General features: G+C 42.7%; 1 protein-coding gene across 1 annotated transcript in view; it reads right to left on the bottom strand.

Annotated features, from left to right (window-relative positions):
• Positions 1-2,480: 2,480 nt before the first annotated feature.
• Positions 2,481-26,141, bottom strand: part of LOC118386759 (prolyl endopeptidase-like) — a 45,993-nt gene continuing 22,332 nt past the window's right edge. Inside the window, exons 9-15 of the mRNA XM_035774537.1 lie at positions 20,531-20,728; positions 18,263-18,366; positions 17,348-17,484; positions 14,205-14,299; positions 6,286-6,417; positions 5,909-6,065; positions 2,481-3,834 (exon numbers count right to left, since the gene is read on the bottom strand). Of these exons, the coding sequence (XP_035630430.1) occupies positions 3,540-3,834; positions 5,909-6,065; positions 6,286-6,417; positions 14,205-14,299; positions 17,348-17,484; positions 18,263-18,366; positions 20,531-20,728 (1,118 nt within the window). The 3' untranslated portion in view covers positions 2,481-3,539. The remainder of the gene's footprint in view (positions 3,835-5,908; positions 6,066-6,285; positions 6,418-14,204; positions 14,300-17,347; positions 17,485-18,262; positions 18,367-20,530; positions 20,729-26,141) is intronic.

The raw sequence follows: 26,141 nt of genomic DNA, 5'->3' as shown, positions 1-26,141 counted from the left end.
ATACTACGTGGATGTTTTTCAGCGGCAGGGACTGAGAGACAGGTGAGGATGGAGTACAGAGAGATTCTTGATGAAAACCCCAGACTGGCCCAGCCAGAGCCCGGACTAGAACCTGATCGAACATCTCTGAAGAGACCTGAAAATAGCTGTGCAGCAAATGCTCCCCATCCACGCTGACAGTGCTTGAGAAGATCTGCAGAGAAGAATGTGAGAAACTCCCCAAATATAGGTGTGCCAAGCTTGTAGAATCATACCCAAGAAGACTCAATGCTGTAATTGCTGCCAAAGGTGCTTCAACAAAGTAAAGGCTATGAATACTTATGTAAATGTAAAATGTTATGTATTTATTTAAATGAGCAAACTTTTCTAAAGAACAGTTTTTGCTTTGTCATTATGGGGTATTGAGTTCAGATTTCATCAATTTTAGAATAGGGCTGCAATGTAACAAAATGTGTAAAAGGTCAAGGGGTCTGAATACATTCCAAAGGCACAGTATATATATATAAACAGAGTTCCTCTGTCCAACGTCTGCGTTCTTTTGCCCATCTTTTATTTTTATTGGCCAGGTTGAGATATTACTTTTTCTTTGCAACAAGGCCAGCATCCCGGAGTCACCTCTTCACTGTTGATGTTGAGACTGTGAAATAACACATTTGGAATCATGTAGTAACCAAAAAAGTGATACGCCATCCTATCTGGTTCGCACTTAGTGGGACTATCATATCTTTTTTTTAACATGACAAGGACCCAATACACACCTCCAGGCTGTGTAAGGGCTATTTGACCAACGAGAGTGATGGAGTGCTGCATCAGATGACCTGGCCTCCACAATCACTCGACCTCAACCCAATTGAGATGGTTTGGGATGAGTTGGAACGCAGAGTGAAGGAAAAGCAGTCAACAAGTGCACAGCATATGTGGGAACTCCTTCAAGGCTGTTGAAAAAGCATTCCAGGTGAAGCTGGTTGAGAGAATGCCAAGGCTACTTTGAAGAATCTAAAATACAAAATATATTTGTATTTGTTTAACAGATTTTTGATTACTACATGATTCCATGTATGTTATTTCATAGTTTTTGTGTCTTCACTATTATTCTACAATGTAGAAAACCCTTTAAGGTGTTAGAATACTTTTGACCGGTAGTGTATACACTATATATAGAAAGGTATGTGTACACCCCTTCATTAGTGGATTCTGCAATTTCAGCCACAGCTGTTGTTGACAGGTGTATTAAATCAAGCACATAGACATTCAATCTCCATAGACAAACATTGGCAGTAGAATGGCCTTAGTGAAGAGCTCAGTGACTTTCAACGTGGCACCGTCATAGGATGCCACCTTTCCAACAAGTCAGTTCGTCAAATTTCTACCCTGTTCGAGCATCCCCAGTCAACTGTAAGTGTTGTTATTGTGAAGTGGAATCATCTAGGAGCAACAATAGCTCAGCCACAAAGTGGTAGTCCACACAAGCTCACAGAACGGGATCGCCGAGGGCTGAAGCGTGTAGCGCATAGAATTGGTCTGTCCTCGGGTGCAACACTCACTACTAATAACTGTTTGTCGGGAGCTTCATGAAATGGGTTTCTAGAATCACACTTCACACTTCTAATGGACGAATCTGGGTTTGGCTGATGCCAGGAGAACCCTACCTGCCCAAATACATAGTGCCAACTGTAACGTTTGGTTGAGGAGGAATAATGGTTTGGGGCTGATTTTCACATTTCGGGCTAGGCCCCTTAGTTCCAGGGTTTCTGTCGCAACCAGAAGACCCATGTGGCAGCGCACAATTGGCCCAGCGTCGTCTGGGTTAGTGGAGGGTTTGGCCGGCAGAGATGTCATTGTGCTCTAGCGACTAGGGGGGAATATTCAAATAAACAAACATTAATTGGTCTATTATAATCGCAGGTGACGTTATGCGGTGGGTGTCACGCCCTGACCCAAGAGAGCAGTTTTATTTCTCTATTTGGTTAAGTCAGGGTGTGACTAGGGTGGGCATTCTAGTTTTCTATTTCTTTGTTTTTGGCCGAGTATGGTTCCCAATCAGAGGCAGCTGTTAACGTTGTCTCTGATTGGGAATCATACTGAGGTAGCCTTTTTCCCACCTGTGTTTTGTGGGTAGTTATTTTCTGTTTTGCCTCTTACCTGACAGAACTGTTCGCTTTTGTTTTGTTACTTTGTTCGAGTGTTTTGTTTGATAATAAAAATAAATCATGAACACTTTTCACACTGTGCTTTGGTCCACTCCTTCCGACGACAGGCGTTACAGTGGGACAAAATTACATCCCACCAGAAAAGACTGAAATTCCCAGTGATTTAAAAAAAAACAGCCTACACAAAAAGGGTATTATCATAATTTCTGATGGTTATTTCTACCTCAGTGTGGAAATGTAAAAAAAACAGGACGAATGCGTTTTTACCTGCCATTTAAGAGTTTATTGGCTACGTATTAGGTAACGAGAGTCACACAATGGACAAAAAAGCACTGTTCAAAATGTTTTTTTTTATTGAAGTTGTGGCATTGCAGTTAGTTGTTTATATCCCTTTCATTGATAAACAATCAGCACATGTCAAGAGGTAGAAATTAACATCAGTCTGAGGATATGTGGACACACACGGACACACACTTTCTTTCTGCATTACCCTCCTCCTGGCCACAGAACAACAAAATAACCTAAATCTAAACCCATTCACGCCAACACTGTGAAGAGTTAAAATCCTAAATGCTATAATAATTTACCTAGTGATTTTACTGAGCAACAGCCTTCCAAATGCACTCCAAATTATAAATACATACAATTGTCTGTATTGTGTAGGGGGTTGCACCAATTAGGGGCTGTTTCATTTTATGACCCCCTACTGATGACATTTACAGCCTTAAACTTTGACTTTTAGGCTGATAACTAAGTGTTTTAAGTCCTACCCTGTATCACCTATCTCTCGACATTGAACAAACAAGGGCTATCCGATCAGAACCAAAATACACATGGAGTATAATACAGAGGACGATGACAAATAAGAGGAAGAGCTATGAGGGGGGTTATGTGCCGGGGCTGGCGCCTGCGGGGTAAGGTACTGGGGACAGAAGGATGAGGGATGGAGACAGGGCGGTAACTGTATACTTCTGCTGTCCTGGTGTGCATGCCCAAAACAAGCACACGCGTGGAGAGGGGGAAAGGGAGGGGAGAGACAAGAGAAAGAGGACATAGAAAATTAGCATGTATGAAGTGAGGGGTGGTTAATACATATTTGTGAAATAGAGCGGGAGAGAAACAGACCAGAAACACAGGTTCAAGTGTATTGACATTGATTACAGCTCAAGTCAGAGATATACAAAGAAAGAGGATGAGAGGAGGGAACAGTTGAAAAAAACTTAGTGATCAAGACAACCAGTGAACTAAGAAAGATACTTTCAGGAAGAGTTCCACAAAGAAAGAGAGAAGGGGGAACTAGAACCACAGCGCTCCATGGACCTCATTTGACCCAGGAGATGTTGAGGCAGTGGGCGATGAAGGCGTATGTGTCGGAGGTCTTCCACCACCTCATTTGACCCAGGAGATGTTGAGGCAGCGGGCGATGAATGCATATGTGTCGGCCACCTCCTGGATGACCTTGCTGGTGGGCTTGCCGGCACCGTGGCCCGACTTGGTGTCCACGTGGATGAACAACGGGTTACTCTGGCCCGCCCAGCGGCCCACCACGTGCTGCAGTGTGGCGATATACTTGAGGGAGTGCAGGGGGACAACGCGGTCATCGTGGTCACCTGTGAGGAGGAGGACTGAGGGGTACTGGACACCTTCGCCCTCGGGAACGTGGATGTTGTGTAGCGGGGAGTATCTGGCGGGAGTGGAGAGAGACATCAGGGGACAGAAAAGAGAATTGGGGCATTGGTCAAAGTCAATGCACATTTACATGTGGGTGACCATCGTTTAACAGGCAAAAAATAGGGATGTGAACAGAACAACATATCTGAACAAAAATTAGATTTGCTTGGCCAAAGGTACATTTCAATGATGTATCATGTATGATTAGAAGGTTATGTCAGAAAAACAGGGGTTCCTGACTAATGAGGAAAAATCATACCCATAAAAAGACAGTGCGCTTGATTCTATTTTTGAGCTAAAATACACCCAGATAAACTTTATCAAGGACAAAGTAACTGAGACTGCACAAACATTTTCACACTAACACATGACAACCCCTATTGAGAGATTATACACTGAGTATACAAAACATTAAGAACACCTGCTCTTTCCTGGACAGACTGGTGAAAACAGGTCAAACCAGTTTATAGCTATTAAAACTGGTTAACTTCATTGAGATAGGGGGCAGGATTTTCACTTTTGGATGAAAAGCGTGCCCAGAGTAAACTGCCTGCTACTCAGTCCCAGATGCTAATATATGCATATTATTAGTAGGATTGGATAGAAAACACTGAAGTTTCTAAAACTGTTTAAATGATGTCTGTGAGTATAATAGAACTCATATGGCAGGCAAAAAACAGAGAAAAAATCCAACCAGGAAGTGTGAAATCTGAGGTTTGTAGTTTTTCAACTCAGCCCGTATTGAAGATACAGTGGGATATTGGTCATCTTGCACTTCCTACTAAGGCTTCCACTAGATGTCAACCGTCTTTAAAATGTTGTTTCAGGCTTCTACTGTGAAGGAGGGGGGAAGGAGAGGGGAATGAGTCGGAGGTCTGCCAGAGAGCCATGAGCTGGTCAAACGCATTCACATGAGAGGTAGCTTGCGTTCCATTGCTTTCCTACAGACAAAGGAATTCTCCAGTTGGGACATTATTGAAGATTTATGTTAAAAACATCCTGATTCTGTACTTCGTTTGATATGTTTCTACGACCAGTAATGTAACATTTTGGACTTTTCATCCGACCTTTCCGCTGGACTTGCACGCACGTTTGGATTTGTTTACCAAACGCCCTAACAAAAGGAGGTATATGGACATAAATTATGAACTTTATCGAACAAATCAAACATTTATTGTAGAGCTGAGATTCCTGGGAGTGCATTCTGATGAAGATCATCAAAGGTAAGTGAATATTTATAATGCTATTTCTGACTTCTGTTGACTACACAACATGGCAGATAGTTCTTTGGCTGGTTTGGGCTTTGAGCGCCGTGCTCAGATTATTGCATGGTGTGCTTTTTCCGTAAAGTTTTTTTTAAATCTGACACAGCGGTTGCATTAAGGAGAAGTTCATCTTAAGTTCCATGTATAATAGTTGTATCTATTATCAATGTTTATTATGAGTATGTCTGTGAATTGATGTGGCTCTCTGCAAAATCACTGCATGTTTTGGAACTACTGAACATAACATGCCAATGTAAAATTAGATTTTTGGATATAAATATGCACTTTATCGAACAAAACATACATGTATTGTGTAACATGAAGCCCTATGAGTGTCATCTGATGAAGAAGGATTTTTAAGCCGTTAGACAATTGAGACATGGATTGTGTGTGTGCCATTCAGAGGGTGAATGGGCAAGACAAAAGATTTAAGTGCCTTGGAACGGGTATGGCAGCCAGTTTGTATCAATAACTGCAACACTGACCAGGTTTTTCCACGCTCAACAGTTTCCCGTTTGTATCAAGAACGGCCCACCACCCAAAGGACATCCAGCCAAAGTGACACAACTGTGGGAACCATTGGAGCCAACATGGGACCGCATCCCTGTAGAACAATTTTGACACCCTGTAGAGTCCATGCCTAGACAAACTGAGGCTGTTCTGAGGGCAAGGGGGGGTGAAACTCAATATTACGAAGGTGTTCCTAATGTTTGGTACACACCAATTTATGAATGGTATAATTGCATGATATGATAGCATTTTGCAAACCTAATTCCCCTGTCGCCCCAAGATGAATGGTTTTGAGCAAGGAGGATCACTCACTTGATGAGCCAGTCAAACTGTTCCTTGACATCGCAGCAGCCGAAGTCGGTGGTCCAGGCGTGGCCAATAGTGAACTTGTGGAACTTGAGCATGTCCATGACGCCCACCTGGGCCACGGCACAGCCAAACAGCTCCGGCCTCTGGTTCACACACGCCGCTGGAGGACAGAAAGGGATTGACAGACACACACACACACAGGTGAGAAGTTTGACACGCACCAAAAAGGTTAGCAGGCAGCAAGAGACATACACACACACAGGTGAGGAAGATCTCAACAGGTTAGGGTAGTGCCAGGGTTAGTTTTCAGACTGGGCGTGAGCTCACTGTCTAAAAGCATCAGCAACAAACAATAGTGATGCTATCATTGCGGGCCCTACCTACGAGCAGGCCCCCGTTGGACCCTCCATTGATGGTGAGTTTGGAGGGGGATGAGTAGCCCTCCTTGATGAGGTACTCTGCTGCACACTGGAAGTCTGTGAAGCAGTTCTGCTTGTTGGCCAGCATGCCCGCTAAAGAAGGAAAGAAAGACACGCACACACACAGAGAGAGACAGAACGAATGAGTGTGTGTAAAGTTCAGGAATTAGAATTTCAAACCTGCCAACCCTGTCCAACTTTTTAGAGTATCAGACGCGCGCGGCAAATTAGATATTTAGCACTCGCCGAATTTGGGTTTTCTTTCCCCCCGCTGTTTGTGAGTCTGATCGCAATTATAGAATTGTACCAAATCAAGTCTATAAAAGGTTGGAATACTTTCTATCTTGACAGCATTCCACTTACACATATGGTAAAAGTCACTCACAAGATGTAATTAGAAAGAACACACAAAGGGCCTTTATTCTTGGAGTTTTTTTATTTTATTAAACACACGTTAGTTTATTAACACAAGTTATTTAGGCACAAAATGTACAAACGTCTTATCCACGATAACTTTTAAAAAACTCTGATATGATAAGAACAAATGTTTGAAGCAGAGCATCAGTATCATATAAACATGTTCTCCATAATAAAACCAAAAAGCTATGACAGGAAACAGGGGGTGAGAACAAATCTTATGGACACCTTTACATGTTCAGGAAGTCATTTCCTAGACAGATTTGCCTGGTAGTTAGCAGATTGAGCAACAGGGTAGACTTTTCTGTGGAAAACTGTACCTCTGGCAATCATTGAAACATTGGTAACGAGGGCACTCAGCATCTCTTTAATGAGGGAGGTGCTGTACTGTGTTTTGTTCTTGGAAACAAGACTGAATATTCATTTGCAGTCTGCATTGCTGTGGAATATGACCAATATCCCCAGCCTCACAGCTGGAAGTAGACCAGGCTGCTCCCCCTTTTCATTGTGCCAATTTCTCTCCAGGCCTGATCCGTGCGCATGTTGACCAGACTCTGCTTCAAAGGTTGTTGCCTGATAGAGTCTAAACTCATCTTCCACCAGATCAACAGAGGTTCCCCTCAGGAACAACGCAGGGAAAGAGAGCCATGAACAAGTTACGGGATGAGGAATTGGCAGTCTGCCTGCTGGCAATGTCAGCGACCACTGCATGCTGGAGGAGCACATCTCCAAATGGAAATATCAGCAACATGTAGTCTGCTACAGAAGAAAATACGTTTCTGACATCAAGATAGAAGGTCTGCAGATCCAGCTTGCCTTGGCTTCCTATGTAGGTGGGGGTGTCCTGGCCAATGGACAGCTCCTTGTCAGGAAGCTGGTTTTGTCTCTCCAGGTAGAGTGTAGGCTTGACACCACTACTTGTTTCTGCCATCATGGTAGTGAGTGTCTGGCTTGCAGACGGACAACACTCGTTTCTGCAGTTGAATCTTTAAAGTTGACTTTGCTTCCAGAGGAGCCAGGTGAGGGCTTGGAGGATCCAAGTGAGGGCTTGGAGGATCCAGGTGAGGGCTCAGAGGAGCCTGTGGAGGCACCAGGTGAGGGCTCGGAGGGCTCGGAGGAGCCAGGTGGGGGCTTTGTAGAGCCAGGTGGGGGCTTGTCGAGCCAGGTTTGGGCTTCGTAGAGTCAGCTGGGGGCTTGAGCAGTGGTATTGGCAATGTGGAGGAGGAGGAGGAAAAACTCTTGGGCTGCCTAGCAGAGGGCTCAAGTGAGGACGAGGAGGAGGATGTGGCTGTTGTGGTGGAGCTTGGGGGCACAGTGGTCTTGTTTCCTGATACCTCATCGGCAAAGAACAGTGAGAGGATCCCATTGCTGCAGAAGGCAGTTGATACACTGGCCAAGGGACAAACATCTTGTAGATACCAGCTTCAAAATATTCCTGACATCAGCTAGCATTAAATTTATCTTATAAAAAACAATGAATCTTAACATAATCACTAGTTGACTCCACATGGATGATGATATTGCTAGTTTAACTAGCTTGTCCTGCGTTGCATATAATCAATGCAGTGCCTGTTAATTTATCATCGAATCACAGCCTACTTCGCCAAACGGGTGATTTAACAAAAGCACATTCGCGAAAAAAGCACTTTCGTGGCACCAATGAAGCCTCACAATGAACATCAATGCCTTTCTTAAACCTGCATAATTAGTTAAAATAAATTAATGTTAGCAGGCAATATTAAGTAGGGAAATTGTGTCACTTCTCTTGCGTTCCAGTGCAAGCAGAGTCAGGATATATGCAGCAGTTTGGGCCGCCTGGCTCGTTGCGAACTGTGTGAAGACCATTTCTTCCTAACAAAGACCGTAATTAATTTGCCAGAATTTTACATAATTATGACATAACATTTAAGGTTGTGCAATGTAACAGCAATCTTTAGATTCAGGGTTGCCACCCATTCGATAAAATACGTAACGGTTCCGTATTTCACTGGAAGAATAAATGTTTAAATGTAATAAATGTTTTGTTTTCGAAATTATATTAACATATTCTTATTATGTTATATATATTATTATATTATATTCGAGATGATAGTTTCCAGATTTGACCATATTAATGACCTAATGAACATCCAATAGTCAAAGATATACGAAATGCAAATGGTATAGAGAGAAATAATCCTATAATTCCCATAATGACTACAACCTAAAACCTCTTAACTGGGAATATTGAAGACTCCCTGTGATATCAAGAAATTATGCACTGGGGCTAAAGGTAGGCCTTGAAATACATCCACAGGTACACCGCCAATTGACTCAAATGATGTCAATTAGCCTATCAGAAGCTTCTAAACCCATGACATAATTTTCTGGAATTTTCCAAGATGTTTAAAGGCACAGTCATCTTAGTGTATTTTAACTTCAGACTCACTGGAATTGTGATACAGTGAATTATAAGTGAAATAATCTGTCTGTAAACAATTGTTGGAAAAATTACTTGTGTCATGCACAAAGTAGATGTCCTAAGAGACTTGCCAAAACTAGAGTCGTGGCCAAAAGTTTTGAGAATGACACAAATATTAATTTCCACAAAGTTTGCTGCTTCAGTGTCTTTAGATATTTTGGTCAGATGTTACTATGGAATACTGAAGTATAATTACAAGCATTCATAAGTGTGAAAAGCTTTTATTGACAATTACATGAAGTTGATGCAAAGAGTCAATATTTGCAGTGTTGACCCTTATTTTTCAAGACCTCTGCAATCCGCCCTGGCATGCTGTCAATTAACTTCTGGGCCACATCCTGACTGAAGGCAGCCCATACTTGCATAATCAATGCTTGGAGTTTGTCAGAATTTGTGGCTTTTTGTTTGTCCACCCGCCTCTTGAGGATTGACCACAATATCTCAATGGGATTAAAGTGTGGGGAGTTTCCTGGCCATGGACCCAAAATATCAACAACAAAAAATTCCCAGAGCCACTCATCATGCTGGAAAAGGCATTGTTCGTCACCAAACTGTTCCTGGATGATGGGGGGAAATGGCTCTCGGAGGTATCAGTCTGTCCCTGATATCAGTCTGTCCCTGATGTTTTTGTACTGTACTGGTGGTGCCCCAATCCCGCAGCTGAATCAACTTTAGGAGACGGTCCTGGCGCTTGCTGAACTTTCTTGGGCGCCCTGAAGCCGCCTTCACAACAATCTAACCGCTCTGATTGAAGTTCTTGATGATCTGATAAATGGTTGATTTAGGTGCAATCCTACTGGCACCAATATCCTTGCCTGTGAAGCCCTTTCTGTGCAAAGCAATGATGACGGCACGTGTTTACCATGGTTGACAGAGGAAGAACAATGATCCCAAGCACCACCCTCATTTTGAAGCTTCCAGTCTGTTATTTGAACTCAATCAGCATGACTGAGTGATCTCCAGCCTTGTCCTAATCAACAATCACACCTGTGTTAACGAGAGAATCACTGACATAATGTCAGCTGGTCCTTTTGTGGCAGGGCTGAAATGCAGTGGAATTTTTGGGGGGGAGATTCTTTGCATGTCAAAGAGGGACTTCGCAATTAATTACAATTCATCTGATCACTCTTCATAACATTCTGGAGTATATGCAAATTGCCATCATACAAACTGAGACAGCAGACTTTGTGAAAATTAATATTTGTGTCATTCTCAAAACTATTGGCCATGACTGTATAGTTTGTCAACAAGAAATGTGTGGAGTGGTTGAAAAAAGAGTTTTAATGACTCCAACCTAAGTGTATGTAAACTTCCGACTTCAACTGGATCAAATAATTTAGCATCCTTATATGTAAGCACTTACCTGAGCTTCCTTGATGACTAATGTCAACATCATACTTACTACTTACACAAAGTACAAAATGCATGATATGATAGCTTGGATTGCATTAAGCATGACCACTTCTCCTGGTATCGAGGAAGGAACTTTGAGGCACATGCACTCTACTTTGTAGGGTTCGGGGTTACTGCTGCTGCTCTGTCTGTTTCTCTCAGTTCCCTCACTCGCATCGTCTGACATCGCTTTACTGACTGGCTGCAATAACAATGATTTGCTAAATTAGCTGCTCATTTTGTTAATGCATGGGACCTATGCTTACTTGTTTTTCATCAGCACATGTGCTTAGACAAACATTTTGGGTCACACCTGGTTCAGTCCTCTGAAAAGGTATTTACAAAACATTAATAAAAGACTACAGAACATTTCAAATAAATATATGTTTTGTGGAATTAGCACAGATTGCCTGTATGTTTATTCTATTACATGTACAGTGTAGAATGGAGATCATTATAACGTTTTTCTTAGCACATGCCCCCAAGTCTCTATAGTAGAGGAACGCTTGTCACCTCTCAAACAGGGCCAATCACTAGGGCCAGCTCACAAGTATTGTCTTTTTAGACACGGTTCCTAATCAACACTAAAAACAAAATCATTTTGAAAACATAAAAACAAAAACAAATGATTGCATCGACACAGACAGCAAACTGGCTACACGGAGCTTAAGTAGGCTAGCGCAAAGGGAATCTGAACGCTGTTCAGTAGGCTAGCGCAAAGGGAATCTGAACGCTGTTCAGTAGGCTAGCGCAAAGGGAATCTGAACACTGATCAGTAGGCTAGCGCAAAGGGAATCTGAACGCTGTTCAGTAGGCTAGCGCAAAGGGAATCTGAACGCTGTTCAGTAGGCTAGCGCAAAGGGAATCTGAACACTGTTCAGTAGGCTAGCGCAAAGGGAATCTGAACGCTGTTCAGTAGGCTAACGCAAAGGGAATCTGAACACTGTTCAGTAGGCTAGCGCAAAGGGAATCTGAACACTGTTCAGTAGGCTAGCGCAAAGGGAATCTGAACGCTGTTCAGTAGGCTACCGCAAAGGGAATCTGAACGCTGTTCAGTAGGCTAGCGCAAAGGGAATCTGAACGCTGTTCAGTAGGCTAGGCTAGCGCAAAGGGGGAATCTGAACGCTGTTCAGTAGGCTAGCAAAGGGAATCTGAACAAGTAGGGGAATCTGAAGCTGTTCAGTAGGCTACCGCAAAGGGAAGACTGTTCAAAGGGAATCTGAACGCTGTTCAGTAGGCTAGCGCAAAGGGAATCTGAACGCTGTTCAGTAGGCTAGCGCAAAGGGAATCTGAACGCTGTTCAGTAGGCTAGCGCAAAGGGAATCTGAACGCTGTTCAGTAGGCTAGCGCAAAGGGAATCTGAACGCTGTTCAGTAGGCTAGCGCAAAGGGAATCTGAACGCTGTTCAGTAGGCTACCGCAAAGGGAATCTGAACGCTGTTCAGTAGGCTACCGCAAAGGGAATCTGAACGCTGTTCAGTAGGCTAGCGCAAAGGGAATCTGAACACTGTTCAGTAGGCTAGCGCAAAGGGAATCTGAACGCTGTTCAGTAGGCTAGCGCAAAGGGAATCTGAACGCTGTTCAGTAGGCTACCGCAAAGGGAATCTGAACACTGTTCAGTAGGCTAGCGCAAAGGGAATCTGAACGCTGTTCAGTAGACTACCAAAGGAATCAAAGTAGGGGAATCTGAACGCTGTTCAGTAGGCTACACTGTTCAGTAAAGGGAATCTGAACACTGTTCAGTAGGCTAGCGCAAAGGGAATCTAAACGCTGTTCAGTAGGCTAGCGCAAAGGGAATCTGAACGCTGTTCAGTAGGCTACGCAAAGGGAATCTGAACGCAAAGGGCAAAGGGAATCTGAACGCTGTTCAGTAGGCTACCGCAAAGGGAATCTGAACGCTGTTCAGTAGGTACCGCAAAGGGAAGGCTAGGCTACCGCAAAGGGAATCTGAACACTGTTCAGTAGGCTAGAACACCGCAAAGGGAATCTGAACACTGTTCAGTAGGCTACCGCAAAAGGAATCTGAACACTGTTCAGTAGGCTAGCGCAAAGGGAATCTGAACGCTGTTCAGTAGGCTAGCGCAAAGGGAATCTGAACGCTGTTCAGTAGACTACCGCAAAGGGAATCTGAACGCTGTTCAGTAGACTACCGCAAAGGGAATCTGAACGCTGTTCAGTAGACTACCGCAAAGGGAATCTGAACGCTGTTCAGTAGGCTAGCGCAAAGGGAATCTGAACGCTGTTCAGTAGGCTACCGCAAAGGGAATCTGAACGCTGTTCAGTAGATCTACGCTGTTCAGTAAGCGCAAAGGAATCTGAACACTGTTCAGTAGGCTAGCGCAAAGGAATCTGAACACTGTTCAGTAGGCTAGCGCAAAGGGAATCTGAACGCTGTTCAGTAGGCTAGCGCAAAGGGAATCTGAACGCTGTTCAGTAGGCTCAGCGCAAAGGGAATCTGAACGCTGTTCAGTAGGCTAGCGCAAAGGGAATCTGAACGCTGTTCAGTAGACTACGCTGTTCAGTAGACTAAAAAGGGAATCTGAACGCTGTTCAGTAGACTACGCTGTTCAGTAAGCGGGAATCTGAACGCTGTTCAATAGGCTACCGCAAAGGGAATCTGAACGCTGTTCAGTAGACTACCGCAAAGGGAATCTGAACGCTGTTCAGTAGACTACCGCAAAGGGAATCTGAACGCTGTTCAGTAGGCTAGCGCAAAGGGAATCTGAACGCTGTTCGCTGGAAGAGTCCGGTGTTTCAGCCTATGTAAAGGTGCCTATTGTATTTCTTTGCAGTGCATACATCATTTCAGAATTTTTGAAATTGATCAAATCTCAAACCTAGTGCAAAGGCATTTTAGAAGCATTGCTTCTATAGCTAATACCGGACACTCATTCATTCTCCATCACACAGTCTTCTAAACTCCCAACGTATTTTTTATTATACTTTTGTAATGCTTTTTGTGACGTGGTTCACAACTACAGCTACAGTCTATCAGGTTGCGTGATCGTTGTAATTTTACGTGGAAAATACAACTAATGAGACGCAGAATTAAATGTATATCACACTCACACAAATGCGACCAGTTACTTTTCATATTTGTATTTCATTTCTTTCACTAGCAAATGCAAGTGAACTGCTGACACTTTAGAGCCCACTGAATGTCCATCTTTTGTTCGCTAACGTTAGCTTGAAACAATTAAACAATAACCTTTCCACAACACACGGAGTCGAAAAGGGATTTGTCCATGTGTTTACACACAGCTGACAGTCGGCAAACTCAGCATCACATCAAACAGGAGGCGGGGCAGACGGGGTAGCTGCGTCCAATAATGATGTATTAATCTCCATGTCCGCTGACACAAACTCCGTACATGTCTGTGTGTTGCAGCTAGAGAATCGGGATTTACTCAGCGGATTTATTTTTTCTTAAAATGTAAAAAAAAAAAAAAATCAGGCCCTATTAATTTCTGCGTACTTTTATCTCGGATCGCGTACCTGCATACATGGACAGAGTGTAGTTGGTAGGCAAAGTTAGTGCATGTTGGCAGGTCTGGAATTTATAACCGAGGGTCCTCTTCTCTCAAGTGACTGGCAACCTGTGTCTGTGTTACCTTTGTGCCAGGTCTCTCCATACTCCCCTCCTCCTCTGATGTTGGCTACCGCCAGGACTCCTCCCATGTGTCGGACAAAGATCAGCCGTGATACACTGGAAAAAACAACATTTAACATCCTGTTACTTAATTTACTCTGTCTAAACAAGTCAAGGTAGATAGAAAGCATTGTGTAGAAGGGCCAAGATATGATACTCCTCAAAAAGACAGTAAATGGAAACACTGCTTGCAAATAATGTTACCTTAAACAGCCTTACATGGCAACAATACATCTGTACTAGTCAAGGTAGTGCTGAACGATTAACCAAAAGGCTGTATGTGGACACACCTTCAAACTAGTGGATTCAGCTATTTCTGGTAGGCCACAGAAAGGGACCACCGAGTGATGAAGTGTGTAGCTCAGATAAAATCATCTGAAACTACCAAGTTTCAAACTGCCTTTCGGAGCAACGTCAGCACAAGAACTGTTCGCCGGGAGCTTGATGAAATGTGTGGCTAGCAGTGTCACATGTGGTTTTATCTGTAGCTACCAATATAACAGCCAAATAGAAAAAGTAGCCAACCAGTGAGTTCTAGGGGGAAAAGATTGCAGAACAAGCTCTAATTTGGTGGCCTCTGATTCATTCCAATGCCTTGATTCCATCCGAAATACACGGCTAAATTATTGAATACTTTCACAACTTTAGCTCCCAGATTGGTAAAATGAGTTGAGGTATTGAACAGAAAAACATGACTTTCCAATTCAAATGACTGAACATTTATGTTTTCAGTGTGTTAGTTGATGTGGATATCGCCTAGGCCTATACGATCAGGACTATTTTCTAAGTAAGATAACCCTTTTTTTTAAACATTAAACCTGTCTCTTGAGATGCAGTAAACTGTAAATATGACTTGTAAGGTATGAATTGCAACAATAATGTTTGTTCTTCAAATGACGTATTTTATTGGCTCTGCTGCTGTTTTTGCTTGATCTGAAAATGTGGTCGGAGGCTCAATATGGATGGTGTGACACAATTGTGGAGTCTCCAGAGGCATGCAGAGGCCAAATTGAGCTCTGTACTGCAACGCAGTACACCTCCCAAATGTTATAACAATGCGGAAGGCTCCATATAGCTCCGCAATGGCATGATTGGGTGACGGTAGATGGGGGCGGAAGGTCCAGTATAAACACAAACTCACTTCCTTGACAACTTCCTTCAAATCAGCTCTGTGAAGGCCATATCACCGTAAACGCTGCGCGGCCAATGCAGACGTCGGATTGACCACGCAGCCAGCAGCATTTTAGGGTAAGGAAACCATTTTGTAATTTGGGTCAACCAACCTTTTAACAGTTTGGCCTGTCAATCAATTGCTGTGGGTGGGAGGGGGCAGGACATTTGTGAGTGACAGATTTGGTAGGGTTTCAGACCTGTCAATAAATAACTGTGGGTAGGACTTTGAGGGAAGGTGGTAGATTACTAATCTAGTCAGAAAAAGTAGTCTAGTCTACCCTTTTACTACATCTATTATGGCAAATATTAACTCTAGCCTGCTATTTCAATTTAGTTTATTGTGGGAAGAAACTAAGAAAAAAGGTTGTGTTCTGTCAAGTAAACATAGATTCCCTGTTGAGAACCAATATAGAATTGTAAGAACATGGTTTTAAAAATTCTAGCATTTTCAGGGGAGGACCCCCAGACCCCTGCCAGATTGTGCACCTCCAATTTTATACAAAGTCAGGCGCCCATGAATAGACCTACAGGTATGATTGAAGAATGAAGCAGGTGCTAATCATGTGCTTTGATACACATACAGCAGCTTTTAACTACTCCATTGTCAATACTAATCAAATCAGTAGGCCTATATCAATATATTTTAATTAAGAGTCTATTGAAGCACCCATGCCACAATCTAATTAACAAAATCTGTCAGTTTGTTTTTTGCGACTCAATCCACCGCATCCGCCTATATCGGCCTTCTGCATCTGCCGTGGAAAGTGGCAGAGTGACAGCTCTGTTAGTCAGACCAGCAGGAATCCCAAAAATCGGTCTTCTCACAAAAAACGTCTGTAATGCCGAGCGGTTTGGCCACTAAGGAAAGATGAGACTCTCAAAAACAAAATGGTGTATTCTGTTTTGCTCTACAACCCTCACAACAGTCACAGAACTCGTCTAAAGGTAACCCGGTACTGTTGTTTTAAATGAATGGAAGTATGGAAGTAGTTTTCTGCCAACAACAACCAAATATTTCTTGAGCTTTATTATATGTGACCCGTTTCAAGAACCTAGGTGTATGTCGCACGTTACTACTTCACATGAGAGGCATTTTAACTTAAACATTTTTTTCATCAAAATGTGCTTTTGGGCAGAAATGCCTTCTGGCACATGTGCGAATACAATTGTTAAATTACATACCTAGTTGGTTTAGCCAACGAAAAAGTCAGGAATCTTCCCGCTAGCCATGAATGGCTGAGAGAATGGATGGGCTGGACATGCTGAGAGATGAGTTCAGATTGGTCTGCCATGTAGCATCTTATGTCTTTAACATGAGCTTCTCATATGTGTAGATAATCCTTGCTACCGTGGCTTTTTTGAAAGATATGGAGAACTGCAAGTGTTGCTACTGCTCTCAATAACATTGCTGCCCTGAATTTATCAGGCATTATCAACAAAGGTCAGTGGGGAAGAGTTGTGATGGACTACTTTCTGGAGGACGATCGTGCCATGCTGACTCTCTTGGACTCCGAAAATGAATTAGACGATGAGGATGTCCTAGATATAGGACAGACACTTTAAAACCTAGTTTAATTTTTTTTAGAGACCGTCCATTTTTACATTTATGAATGTATTATTCAACACATTTCTATGGGCTATAGTAATAAAGTCCAAATTCAAAATTGTATCAAATCATTTTTTACATATTTTGGTATGACCATCTTAATGAAGTGGAAAAAGCAGCCAGCAGATCAATGAGTCTGTTATCGTCTATTTAGCTGACGAACGGCGCATATGGGAAACACAGGTATTACTTGTGGTTGTACCTGTAGATATCAATGTGACTTGTGGTTGTACCTGTAGATATCAGTGTGACTTGTGGTTTTACCTGTGGCTAACAGTATGACTTGTGGTTTCACCTGTAGCTAGCAGTGTGACTTGTGGTTGTACCTGTAGCTGGGAGTGATGGAGATGTTGAACCCTCCGTAGCCGTAGAGGAAGGCTGGGTGAGAGCCGTCCAGCTTCAGGCCCTTCTTATGGACAATAAACATGGGGATCTCTGTGCCATCCTTACTGGGGTAGAATACCTGGAGACAGATACACACTGAGTGCAGAAAACATCCTCTTTCCATGACAGATTGACCCGGTAAATCCGGGAGAACGCTATGATCCCATGAATCCACTTCAATCAGTGTAGAAGGGTAGGAGAAAGGTTAAAGAAAGATTTTAAGCTATGAAACAATTGAGACATGGATTGTATATGTGTGCCATTCAGAGGGTGAATGAGCAAGACAAAATATTTAAGTGCCTTTGAATGGAGTATGGTAGTAGGTGCCAGGAGCACCGGTTTGAGTGTGTCAAGAACTGCAACGCTGCTGGATTTTTCACACTCAACAGTTTTCCGTGCGTATCAAGAATGGTCAACCACCCAAAGGACATCCAGCTAACACCTTGTAGTCCATGCCCCGACGAATTTAGGCTGTTTTAAGGGCAAAACGAGGTGCAATGCAATATGAGGTGTTCCTAATGTTTTGTACACTCTGTGTATACACAGAGGTTTGTTGAAGTGACAAACCACACACACCCAATCAGTCAATTCTGGTGATTTGTGTTAGTAAAGAAAAGCACAAAGTACATAAAATAAAGAACACACCCTTTAGGTGAGGTCCTGACTAACAGAAGATACACTATACATAGGAAAAGGCTGCACACTCATCTCTCATTCGGGTGGATATATTTGACCAACGTTTCATCTTTAGCCGAAATGTTGGTCAATTAAATCCACTTTCTTTTTCATTGGCACTGTATGTAAAATACCATCCTTTGAAGGGTCATCATGTACATGTAATATGGTAGGTATCTCACCTGAGTGGTCTGGTAGTCAGAGGGGTCAAAGCCCTTGACGGTGACTTCCCGGAACACGTGGGGATGCAGGGGCTCCTTGGTTAGGTCACAGTGATAGATAACAGCTGGACGGAACAGAGAGGAGGGACAGGTCATTTTATATTTTTCAGATTCAGTTTATTTGTAGAAAAATCACATCTGAATTACATTTGTACATTACAAGAGACAAGAGAGAGGAAGGGGGTGAAATAGTAGAAAGTGTGTGTGTGTGTGGGGGGGGTATCTGGCAAGAGGAAGGAGGTGAAGCAGTAGAACATCTGTGCGCGTGTATGCATGTGTATCGGTCTCTAACTCAGAATCGAGGGAAATATGATAGCCTAGGAAGGAGGTGAAGCAGTAGAACATCTGTGCGTGTGTATGCATGTGTATCGGTCTCCCTAACAACGCTGGGCCAATTGTGCGCCGCCCTATGGGACTCCCAACCACAGCCGGTTGTGATACAGCCTGGTATCGAACCAGGGTCTGTAATGGCGCCTCTAGCACTGAGATGCAGTGCCTTAGATCGCTGCGTCACTCTGTAGTAGAAGATCTCAGAGTCCTTATTGCATCTGAAGAAGCCCACCACAGTGTGTGTGTGTGTGTGTGTTTTTTTTTGTCTGTCTGTGTCTGATTCACTGGTGGCACCAACTTTTTCAGTTGACGGCACCAGCACATGATTTGGTCGAACCAATTTTGTGCCGCTGCGCAGCGATAATGTCCTAACCTGCGTCCCATAATGTGCCTGGATTCATTCCGAACCAGGCTAAAAATGACAAATATTTTTTCTTTTTTTTAAATAAAAAAAAGTGTGTTCTTTTTAGGGATTTTGAAGTCACTCTACAGTTGTAGTACACTATGAAATCAGTTTTATCTTTTGGTAAATTTAGTTGATTTTGAATTTGAAGAAATCTTAAGGTATCAAAAAAATAGATTACAAAAGATATGGAATGGAAATATTGAATTTGGCATTACTGGTATTAGCCCATACAAATGTATTGCATAACATATTCACTACATGGAACAACAGACAGCCCCCCCCAAAAAAAAGCTGAAGGAAGTTTGTTCTAAAGTGTCTGTCCTATATCTGAGAGATATAAGAAAGATCAGCCAGAGCATGGACTTGAACCCATTCAAATATCTCTGGAGATCTGTAAATAGCTGTGCAGCGACACTCCCCATCCAACCTGACAGAGCTTGATAGGATCTGCAGAGAAGAATGGGAGAAACTCCCCAAATACAGGTGTGCCAAGCTTGTTGCGTCATACCCAAGAAGACTTGAGGCTGTAGTCGCTGCCAAAGGTCCTTCAACAAAGTACTGAGTAAAGGATCAGAATACTTGTGTAAATGTGATGTCAATTATTTATTTTCTATTTTTATTAAAACTATTCTAAAAACCTGTTTTTGCTTTGCATTATGGGGTATTGTGTGTAGATTGATGGGGGAAAAAACGATTTAATACATTTTAGAATAAGTCTGTAACGTAACAAAATGTAGAAAAGTCAAGGAGTCTGAATACTGTCCGAATGCACTGTAGTTCCATTCATTTTTTAACTGGCCAAAATGGAAAACCACGGTGTTCGTGAGTCAGCTTTCAATAGAGTGTTCATAATAGTTTGTCGGCCAAACCTTTTGGACGCTACTGCCGTGTTTGTGAGAAGAACTGATTTTCAGGATGTCTCATGGTCTGATAAACACTGCTCTAGCTCTGCCACCTTGCACCACAGATGCGGAAGGACGACATCGGCGGATGTGGTGGATTGGAGACGCAGCCCATTGAGACACAGCCCAGGTTAAATCACATTTGAGGTCTGGGAACAATCAAAAGATTTTTGGGCGGGAGCGTCCAAGTACACGTTGTGTTTGGCTAGCAGTGTTTTTGTACTGTACAGTGTAGGCTACATGTGATGGCAGAGTTTCCAAAACAAATGCGCTGTCATTGAAACAAATCATCATGATATCAGTCTGCCAGGTAGGCCTACTCTTTAGTCAACATTTAACTGAGAAGGTTTTTGGAGATGCCTTTAGAAATGTATATTCAAACAATGCACTGCACAATAGGCCTCCTGGTCTGCATATCCATTGTGTTTGAATACATCTTGATAATAAAAGCACATTGTAAACCAAAAACTAACATGAACAAAAACAATACTTATTTTCTCCACTGGCACCCTAGCGACCGATTAAGAATAGGTGTTGCACAAATGTGAGTGCTTGGGTCGCAGTTTTGAGCCCTGGTCTTTGATAGCCTACCTGGCGAGAGGAAGGAGGTGAAGTAGTAGAAGATCTCAGAGTCCCTCTTGCGTCCGGTGAAGCCCACCACAGAGCCCACATCCAGGGGGAACGTCCTGAGCTCCTCCCCCGAGCTCAGACGGTACATCTTAAGGACGTTCTTCACATCGTGCAGGAAACACACGAACAGGAGGCTGGAGTAGGTACAGGTGGCAAACACTGGGAGAGGGAGTGAATGAGAGAGAACGCAAGAAGGGTTAGTCAAACAATCTACATTTTTAATAACCATGATCATGTGGTTAACAGAATACTCCTAGAGAGTATATAGCATTTGTTATTTACTGAGGACCTGATCAAAACCAATAGAGACTGACTGTCGGTCTGGTAGTGCTCCATTCCTCCCTGTCATAATTAGCAACAGAGGACATGGAACGCATATTATGTCCCGTAGTGTGGTTAATGTAAATCACTTAATTTATCTTCCTTTAACTCCCCTGAATACCTCTGTCAATCTGGCAGCTACCCATGTCAAGATTGGTTTATTGAATGTAAGATATCTAAATAATAAGTAGTTCATATGCAATGATTTTATTATTTCCACTGACATTGACAGTGTTTTCCACAAGCACATGGAGTAGCCAGCCAAATAGAAAAAGTAGCCAGCCTGGCTCCCCCGAGCATTTTCTTTGTTGCAGAACAGGCACTATTTTGGTGGCCTCTGGTACATTGAAATGCTAGATTGTATTTTCACCCAGCAACTATGAGGAAATAACACTGATTACACATTTTCACTTTGACAGTGTTAGTTTCATCAGCTGTTGTACAATATGATATAAAACACAGGAACATTTTAATTTGGACTGCAGGCTTCAAGCTTCCTTTTAAGAGCCATTTTCTCAGCTACCTGCCATGCAGGACTGATTGAATAATGAAGCAGGTGTTAATCATGGCCTTTACTACACAGAAAGCAGCAGTGGACTACTCTTATTGTCAACCTTTTCATTAAATCACTAGATCAATATCTTTGAAAATATCATATAAGTATCATTAGCTTTTAAAACAATTCAATCTGTTTTCTTATATTATATTTTGGACCAGAGTGAGGCTCTCTCTCCACCAGCCTACATATTGTTCCTGCAGCGAGGAGGATTCACCATCGTCATCTAATGTTTTCATAATTTATCTGCAGATTAATTGGCGAAAAGCCTTCCAGTGTGCAAATTAGGGAGCCAAATGAACAGCTCTTACCGATGCAATTCAGTAGGCTCCTGACGATTCACTCACTTTAACGCCACTGTCTGGCAAGTCCCGATGGACTTCATATCGAAAATACAAACGAGATCTTTGCTTTATATACGAAACCATGAATATATGTTGTATGATTTATGACTGGAAAGGATATATGAGATAGACTTTATTCAGTCAGTTCGATACCTGGCTGCATATGAAACACGCCAGAGTCCAACATTAACTTTTCTCACTGGCCCAGTCGGCCAAAACTCTACTGGCCCGAACAGAATTTCTACGGGCCTGGACAAGGTGTAGTTCTTAAATGCAGAACCTATAGCAGAGGTAGGCAACCCTGGAAGACCAGGTGTTTTATTTTTTACGTTTGATTTATTTCACCTTTATTTAATAACCAGGTAGGAGAGTTGAGAACAAGTTCTCATTTACAAATGCGACCTGGCCAAGATAAAGCAAAGCAGTTCGACACATACAACGACAGAGTTACACATGGAGTAAAACAAACATACAGTCAATAATACAGTAGAAACAAGTCTATATATGATGTGAGAAAATGAGGTGAGATAAGGGACGTAAAGGCAAAAAAGGCCATGGTGGCAAAGTAAATACAATATAGCAAGTAAAACACTGGAATGGTAGATTTGCAGTGGAAGAATGTGCAAAGTAGAAATAAAAATAATGGGGTGCAAAGGATCAAAATAAACAAATAAATACAGTAGGGAAAGAGGTAGTTGTTTGGGCTAAATTATAGGAGGGCTATGTACAGGTGCAGTAATATGCTCTGAGACCTGGTGCTTAAAGCTAGTGAGGGAGATAAGTGTTTCCAGTTTCAGAGATTTTTGTAGTTCGTTCCAGTCATTGGCAGCAGAGAACTGGAAGGAGAGGCGGCCAAAGAAAGAATTGGTTTTGGGGGTGACCAGAGAGATATACCTGCTGGAGTGCGTGCTACAGGTGGGTGATGCTATGGTGAAAAGCGAGCTGAGATAAGAGGAGACTTTACCTAGCAGGGTCTTGTAGATGACATGGAGCCAGTGGGTTTGGCGACGAGTATGAAGCGAGGGCCAGCCAACAAGAGCGTGCAGGTCGCAATGGTGGGTAGTATATGGGGCTTTGGTGACAAAATGGATGGCACTGTGATAGACTGCATCCAATTGGTTGAGTAGGGTATTGGAGGCTATTTTGTAAATGACATCACCGAAGTCAAGGATTGGTAGGATGGTCAGTTTTACAAGGGTATGTTTGGCAGCATGAGTGAAGGATGCTTTGTTGCGAAATAGGAAGCCAATTCTAGATTTAACTTTGGATTGGAGATGTTTGTTGTGGGTCTGGAAGGAGAGTTTACAGTCTAACCAGACACCTAGGTATTTGTTGTTGTCCATGTATTCTAAGTCAGAGCCGTCCAGAGTAGTGATGTTAGACAGGCGGGCAGGTGCAGGCAGCGATCGGTTGAAGAGCATGCATTTAGTTTAGTTTAGGTGTGTTGAATTTAGGAAATCACTGAACTGGTATGTTGAGAAAGTTGGAATAAATGTCACTTTTCTGTTTCTAATTTCCTTTGTTACTGCATACATGCATACACCTCTTTATGACAAGTGCCATTTTATCAAGGCTTTTGCATCCTGGAAAATGTTATATTTTTTTGTTTACCTCATATGACTTTCTCTTGGACACCTCCTGAATGACAGGTAACATCTCAATAAACCTGGGCATACCTGGAACTACCCCCTCTCGTTGTCGGAGAGTTAGAGTATGCATTCGGCATCATCGCATCATCTTCAAGGATGAAGGTTCTTGATGGATGCACACTTAGTTCTTTGAGTGCACTGTAACCAGTAGTTTTAAATCTTGTTAATAAAATTCAACCCGATTCTGGGATGCCTCAGTGTGCAGTAATTTAGATTAGACCGAACTATACCACAAGCCTGTAAAGTAGTTGTCAGCAATTGATGTTCAAATATAATCCATTGAAACAACTTGTATTGAAATGAAAGTGCTTTTTCAGCACACAAATACACCTTTATTCTTGCTTCTGAAAATATACCACAATACTAAAGTGTCTGTTGAGAACAGACATGTAAAACAAGTGTCTATGGAATAAAATGTGTCAAAGTGTAGTTACAAATATTTGTGTCTGCTATGAACAGACATGTAAACAACAAAAGGGTCAAATAGTGTCAAGAGTGTAGATATAAATATTTAACAGCAATATAAATATTCCAGAACAATAGTAAAACAGACATGTAATTAACAAAAGTGCGTATGGAATAGAAATTAAAGTGTCTATTGTCTGACTTCTGAGACATCTGAACAGAACAAGTTGTTAATTTCATGCAGCTGGTGATCGAATTCCTCCATAGGTGCCAGGACCCTGTGGGGAGGATGAGAAGAGGGGGGAAATTAGGAGTGTCTGGAGAGTGTGCATGGTGAAGAGGAAAAAATAAAACAGAAGAGAGGAAAGGAGATCAGAGTAAAGTCTGACATTTTGATTTATTTACCTCTGGGACAAGCTGGTGGCTTGGTGCATGATGTTGTCCAGATATTGATGTCCAGATCTTGATGTCCAGACGGAGTCTGCAGCCCTCTTCTCCATTCTTCTCACACCCCTGCTACTACTGCTGCTGCTCTGTGGCGTCGGTGAGGAGCAAGCCAGTGGAGTAGTTCTCGGAGGTGGGCCCAGGATAGAGTTGCCCAAGTCCTGCATGGAGACTGCTCCTAATTCTGCACTGCAACTCAGTGTGGGAGATGGGCTGGGGGCCAGTCACCAGTTAGTACTGGGGACAGAGGTCGTGCTTGGGGCCGGTGAACAGGAAGTGCTGGGGTACAGAGAACAAAACCAGGTGCCGTCTCCATTCACTGGTGTTTGTTCCTTGAAAATAAAAAAAGAGTAGAGGGCTATTTAGTACACATTTCAAAACATTAATGAACATCAAATGTCATTAAAACGAGACCACAATAGACTATATAATGTTGCAAACGTTGGAGCAGAGTTGACTAGGCCTGACCTAGCTACTCAACTCTGCTCAAACGTTTGCAACATTTTGACTAGCTGGACCTTGCTACCAAACATTGACTTTGGGAAGATTATGTTTTTCTTTCTATGACAAAATTGTTTAATCAAAAGTTGAAAAGATCTTTAGTTTAGTTGGTTGGCTTGCTTCCCCTGCACGACTATTCTGCTAGGCTAGCCAGCCAAGTAGCTAGCATTAGCTGGCTCGCTATTGTTGGCAAAACATGGCTACCCTTTTCGTTAACTACAATAGAAAAATACAACATACCCCATCCTTTGGTGAAGATGACATGTTGCTTCACCTGCCGTAAAAGCCAGCAACATTCCTGGAGAAGCCTTTCCACCAGCATCTCCACTGCGGCCCTTGTTTCTTTTCTTTGCCTTGAACTGGTTGCGAACACTTTTTTTTTTAAACAAGTGGTTGGGTCGGACTCCAGCGTCTCCGCAATCTCCCTCCATGATTTGGCATTTACATGGTAGTGTTTATATAATGCATGGCTAGAATCGTATCAGTCAATCGATGCATGACGTTGTCATTCACCATGCTGAATCCACATGGAGTTTTGGGCTGAATCAACAAGAAGCACCCCTGCAGTTGACCAATCACAGACACGAGGCGCAGAGAAAAAAAAATGTCCACCCAAATAGCCGACAAAACCCGAACCATAATCCAAAACGTTAATAATATGCACAAACTGTACCGAACAGTTTCGGGTGGGAAGCATGCGGCTGGCTTAACAGGGACATGCTCGCATTACCTGATCTCTGCAATTTTTTTTTAACGATTCTTTACAGAAAAGATAGAAAATATTAGAACTCCGATTGACAGTAGCTGACACCATACCAGCATTTCTGGTCAGGAAGCACGTACGGCAACTCCATGTACGTGAGCCCTACTAGACTACTAAAAGAGGTTATGCCTACTGTTGGACCCAACATTCTGTTCATTGTAAATAGCTTCCTGACCTCTGGCTCCTTTCCAGCCTATTTCAGCATGGCGCCGTATTGAAAGGCCACCGGTTTGCAAGCTCTGGCCCAACTTCGCTATTTTGAGAAAAATCTTGTTTATTTTTAGTCTACTTACATGTAATCTATCCTCTATTTCTTACAACCGACAAGAACTCTTGAACATCAGATCTTTAGTTACTTACCCCTATTCTGGCTTCTACATCAGCTAATCTGCCCTGGGCTCTCTCTGTAATTCCAACAATTTTCAGGCTACCGAAGAGGAAACGCTGGCGTTACAGAGGCAAGAGAAGGGGGGGGGGGTTCTTGGTGAGAATAAGTGAAAGGGGGGTTCTTGGTGAGAATAAGTGAAAGGGAAAGCCTCCATTCTACTGGCACAAGCACTTGATAATAAAATGAATTTGCTACCAATGA

The sequence above is a fragment of the Oncorhynchus keta genome, chromosome 8 (genome assembly GCF_023373465.1).
Source record: "Oncorhynchus keta strain PuntledgeMale-10-30-2019 chromosome 8, Oket_V2, whole genome shotgun sequence".
In the NCBI taxonomy this organism is placed as follows: Eukaryota; Metazoa; Chordata; class Actinopteri; order Salmoniformes; family Salmonidae; genus Oncorhynchus; species Oncorhynchus keta.
Note: the sequence above shows the minus strand (reverse complement) of the source record. Positions and strands in the feature narration are given on the sequence as shown.